At 59.7% G+C, this 5,992-nt stretch overlaps 1 protein-coding gene across 1 annotated transcript in view; it reads left to right on the top strand.

Annotated features, from left to right (window-relative positions):
* The first annotated feature begins 3,132 nt into the window (after nt 1–3,132).
* The window catches only part of SSRP1 (structure specific recognition protein 1), a 29,343-nt gene continuing 26,483 nt past the window's right edge, over nt 3,133–5,992 (top strand). Inside the window, exons 1-2 of the mRNA XM_078624648.1 lie at nt 3,133–3,190; nt 3,225–3,319. Coding sequence (XP_078480774.1) covers nt 3,133–3,190; nt 3,225–3,319 — 153 coding nt within the window. The remainder of the gene's footprint in view (nt 3,191–3,224; nt 3,320–5,992) is intronic.

Below are 5,992 nucleotides of genomic sequence, written 5' to 3'. Positions count from 1 at the left end.
CCACCCACTCACCCACCCACTCACCCACCCACCCACTCACCCACCCACTCACCCACCCACCACTCACCCACCCACTCACCCACTCACTCTCCCACTCACCCACTCACTCACCCACCCACCCACGCACCCACCCACTCACCCACCCACTCACCCACCCACTCACCCACCCACTCACCCACCCACTCACCCACCCACCACTCACCCACCCACTCACCCACTCACTCACCCACCCACTCACCCACTCACCCACTCACCCACTCACCCACCCACTCACTCACCCACCCACCCACCCACTCACTCACTCACTCACCCACCCACTCACCCACTCACCCACCCCACCCACTCACCCACCCACCCACCCACTCACCCACTCACTCACCCACTCTCCCACTCACCCACACACTCACCCACCCACTCACCCACTCACCCACCCACTCACCCACCCACTCACCCACCCACTCACCCACTCACCCACCCACTCACCCACTCACTCACTCACTCACCCACCCACTCACTCACCCACTCACTCACCCACTCTCCCACTCACCCACACACTCACCCACTCACTCACCCACCCACTCACTCACCCACTCACTCACTCACCCACCCACTCACCCACCCACTCTCCCACTCACCCACTCACTCACCCACCCACCACTCACCCACCCACCCACTCACCCACCCACCCACTCACTCACCCACCCACCCACCCACTCACTCACCCACCCACCCACTCACCCACCCACCCACCCACTCACTCACCCACCCACCCACCCACTCACCCACCCACTCACCCACTCTCCCACCCACTCACCCACCCACCCACTCACCCACCCACCCACCCACTCACCCACCCACCCACCCACTCACTCACCCACTCACTCACCCACTCTCCCACTCACCCACTCACTCACCCACCCACCCACTCACTCACCCACCCACTCACTCACCCACCCACCCACCCACCCACCCACCCACCCACCCACCCACCCACCCACCCACCCACCCACTCACTCACTCACCCACTCACTCACTCACCCACTCTCCCACTCACCCACTCACCCACCCACGCACCCACCCACCCACCCACTCACCCACCCACCCACTCACCCACCCACTCACCCACCCACTCACTCACCCACTCACTCACCCACTCTCCCACTCACCCACACACTCACCCACCCACTCACCCACTCACCCACCCACTCACCCACCCACTCACCCACCCACTCACCCACTCACCCACCCACTCACCCACCCACCCACTCACCCACCCACTCACCCACCCACTCACCCACCCACTCACCCACCCACCCACGCACCCACCCACCCACTCACCCACCCACTCACTCACCCACTCTCCCACTCACCCACTCTCCCACTCACCCACTCACTCACCCACCCACCCACGCACCCACCCACTCACCCACCCACTCACCCACCCACCTCACCCACCCACTCACCCACCCACTCACCCACCACTCACCCACCCACTCACCCACTCACTCTCCCACTCACCCACTCACTCACCCACCCACCCACGCACCCACCCACTCACCCACCCACTCACCCACCCACTCACCCACCCACTCACCCACCCACCACTCACCCACCCACTCACCCACTCACTCACCCACCCACTCACCCACTCACCCACTCACCCACCCACTCACTCACCCACCCACCCACCCACCCACTCACTCACTCACTCACCCACCCACTCACCCACTCACCCACCCACCCACTCACCCACCCACCCACCCACCCACTCACCCACTCACTCACCCACCCACTCACCCACCCACTCACTCACTCACCCACTCCACTCACCCACCCACCCACCCCACTCACTCACCCACTCACTCACCCACTCTCCCACTCACCCACTCACCCACCCACCCACGCACCCACCCACTCACCCACCCACCCACTCACTCACCCACTCACTCACCCACTCTCCCACTCACCCACACACTCACCCACCCACTCACCCACTCACCCACCCACTCACCCACCCACTCACCCACCCACTCACCCACTCACCCACCCACTCACCCACTCACTCACTCACTCACCCACCCACTCACTCACCCACTCACTCACCCACTCTCCCACTCACCCACACACTCACCCACTCACTCACCCACCCACTCACTCACCCACTCACTCACCCACCCACTCACCCACCCACTCTCCCACTCACCCACTCACTCACCCACCCACCCACTCACCCACCCACCCACTCACCCACCCACCCACCCACTCACTCACCCACCCACCCACCCACTCACTCACCCACCCACCCACTCACCCACCCACCCACTCACCCACCCACCCACTCACTCACCCACCCACCCACCCACTCACCCACCCACTCACCCACTCACCCACCCACTCACCCACCCACCCACTCACCCACCCACCCACTCACCCACCCACCCACCCACTCACTCACCCACTCACTCACCCACTCTCCCACTCACCACTCACTCACTCACCCACCCACCCACCCACTCACCCACACACTCACCCACCCACTCACCCACTCACCCACCCACTCACACACTCACCCACCCACTCACCCACTCACCCACCCACTCACCACTCACTCACTCACTCACCCACCCACCCACTCACTCACCCACCCACCCACCCACTCACCCACCCACCACTCACTCACCCACCCACCCACCCACCCACTCACCCACCAACCCACCCACCCACTCACCCACCCACTCACTCACCCACCCACCCACTCACCCACCAACCCACTCACCCACCCACTCACTCACTCACTCACCCACCCACCCACTCACCCACTCACCCACCCACCCACTCACCCACCCACTCACTCACCCACCCACCCACCCACCCACTCACTCACCCACCCACTCACTCACCCACTCACCCACCCACCCACTCACCCACCCACCCACTCACCCACTCACCCACCCACTCACTCACCCACTCACCCACCCACCCACTCACTCACTCACTCACCCACTCACCCACTCACCCACCCACTCACTCACTCACCCACCCACCCACCACTCACCACTCACCCACTCACCCACTCACTCACCCACTCACCCCCCCCTCCCCCTCCCCCCCCCTCCCCGTGCCACGCGCCAGATGGACGGGCGCCTGCGTCTGGGGCGCCAGGGCGTTGTGTTCAAGAATCAGCGCACGGGCAAAGTGGACTCCGTGTCGGGCTCCGAGCTGAGCGAGGGGCTGTGGCGCCGCGTGGCGCGCGGACACGGACTACGACTCAGCACCCACGCGGGGCCTAGTGCACAAGTTCCACGGCTTCAGGGACAACGTGAGTGAGTGTGTGTGATGGTGTGTGTGAGTGTGTGTGATGGTGTGTGTGTGTGAGGGTGTGTGTTAGGGTGAGTGAGAGAGTGTGTGATGGTGTGTGTGTGTGAGAGAGTGTGTGTTAGGGTGAGTGAGAGAGTGTGTGTGTTAGGGTGAGTGCGAGAGTGTGTGTGATGGTGAGTGTTAGGGTGAGTGAGAGAGTGTGTGTGTTAGGATGAGTGAGAGAGTGTGTGATGGTGAGTGTGTGTGATGGTGTGTGTGATGGTGTGAGAGAGAGTGTGAGAGTGTGTGTGTTAGGGTGAGTGAGAGAGTGTGTGTGTGATGGTGTGTGTGTGTGATGGTGTGTGAGAGAGTGTGAGAGTGTGTGTGTTAGGGTGAGTGAGAGAGTGTGTGATGGTGTGTGTGTGAGTGTGTGTGTGTGATGGCGTGTGAGAGAGTGTGAGAGTGTGTGTTAGGGTGTGTGATGGTGTGTGTGTGAGTGTGTGTGTGAGAGAGTGTGTGTGTGTGGGTGTTAGGGTGAGTGAGAGAGTGTGTGATGGTGTGTGTGATGGTGTGAGAGAGTGTGAGAGAGTGTGAGAGAGTGTGTGATGGTGAGTGTGTGAGGGTGAGTGTGTGATGGTGAGTGTGTGAGGGTGAGTGTGTGAGTGTGAGGGTGTGAGGCCTAGTGCACAAGTTTCACGTCTTCAGGGACAACGTGAGTGTGTGTGTGATGGTGTGTGTGTGTTAGGGTGTGTGAGTGTATGTGATAGTGTGTGTGTGTTAGGGTGAGTGATGGTGTGTGAGTGAGTGATGGTGTGTGTGAGTGAGTGTGAGGGTGAGAGAGTGAGTGTGTGTGATGGTGTGTGTGTGATGGTGTGTGTGTGTGAGGGTGTGAGAGAGTGGGTGTGTGTGTGTGATGGTGTGTGAGAGAGTGTGAGTGTGTGTGTTAGGGTGAGTGAGAGAGTGTGAGAGTGTGTGTGTGTTAGGGTGAGTGGGTGTGAGGGTGAGTGTGTGTGATGGTGTGTGTGAGTGTGTGAGAGAGTGTGTGAGTGTGTGTGTGATGGTGTGTGTGAGTGTGTGTGATGGTGTGTGTGTAAGTGTGTGTGAGAGAGTGTGTGTGTGATGGTGTGTGTGTGATGGTGTGTGTGTGATGGTGTGTGTGTGTGAGTGTGTGTGTGTGATGGTGTGTGTGATGGAGTGTGTGTGATGGTGGGTACGCGGTCCAGACCTCCCCGGGAACCCTGGCTGACGGAGGAGGTGTTCAGGTTAATTGAGAAAAAGCGACAGGCCCACTCTCATCGCCTACAGCATCCCACGTCAGAGAATGAGGAGGTTTACCGCAGTCTTCGCTCGGAGGTTCGGAGAGCCGTGAGGCGCTGTAAGGATGGGTGGTGGTCGCGGGTTGCTGAGGAGATGGAGTCTGCCTCAGTGGCCCGCGATCACAAATCACTATTTAACTCCATCAAAAAAGTAACCTGTAGCGCCACACCTATTACCATCATTAGAGGAAAAAACGGTGATCCAATCTCCGACCCCCAGGAACAGGTTTGCAGATTTGCTGAGCATTTCTGTGAGGTCCTGGGGGAGGGAAAATCTCTCAGCCAGGAAAACATCATGGCACAAAGTGGGGATAACCCTGCTGAGGCTGCGGTGCCTCAAATATTGGAAGAGGTCACCCCCTGTGAGTGGCTGGCTGAGGTACCGGCTGTTGAGGAAGTACTGAGGGCGATCCGGAGTCTGAGACCAGGGAAGGCACCGGGCAGAGATGATCTCCCAGGCGAAATGCTGAGGGAGGGTGGCGTTTGTGCACAGACTGCCCTATATGACATCATAACAACAGTCTGGACCACTGGACGGGTTCCGCAGGACTGGAAGGATGCCCTGGCCCCTCTTTAAGAAGGGGGACCGTACCGACTGTAACAACTACAGGGGCATCTCACTCCTCAGTGTGCCGGGTAAGGTCCTGGCAAGGATTATTCAACATCGCCTTGCTAGGCATGCTGAGGAGAGGCTTGCGGAGCCCCAATGTGGTTTCAGGAAAGGGCGGTCCTGCACAGATGCCATATTTTCTGTCCGTCTGCTACAGCAGAGGTGTAGGGAATTCCAAAAAGACCTACATCTCTGCTTTATTGACCTGGTCAAGGCCTATGATACCATCAGTAGGACTGGGCTCTGGGTTGTTCTTCGTGCTTTCGGAGTCCCCTGACCCTCTGCTCACGATCATTAAGGACCTTCATGATGGTGAGCGGGCCCGGGTAAAACTACATGGCCGGGAGTCGGAGCCTTTCCCTGCACACCTTGGGGTGCGACAGGGATGTCCTCTGGCTCCCACATTATTTAACATCTATTTCGACTGCGTAGTTCGTGAAGCCTTCAATAGCTGTACCGGGGGAATTACCATTTGGTACAGATACAATGGGAGGCTGATCGACGCCCGGGTGCGATCAAGGGATGGCTCCCTATTGGTCAACCACGTTATGTATGCCGATGATTTGGTAATAGCTGCTCATTCAGAAGAGGAGTTGGAGACGCTGCTGCTGAGACTGGAGCGTGCCACTAAGAGGTGGGGCCTTACCATCAGCCCCACCAAAACTAAGCACCTGCCTGGGTATTTTGTACCATCGGGCACTCCGCCCCCCACAACTCCCAATCGGTGATGGGGCAGTTGTGGAGAGAGTAGAGAGTTTCCCATACCTGG

Source organism: Lampetra planeri, unplaced genomic scaffold, assembly GCF_965212315.1.
Source record: "Lampetra planeri unplaced genomic scaffold, kcLamPlan1.2.h2 scaffold_880, whole genome shotgun sequence".
Lineage (NCBI taxonomy): Eukaryota > Metazoa > Chordata > Hyperoartia > Petromyzontiformes > Petromyzontidae > Lampetra > Lampetra planeri.
The sequence above is the reverse complement of the archived record's forward strand: the minus strand, read 5'-3'. Positions and strand labels throughout refer to the sequence as shown.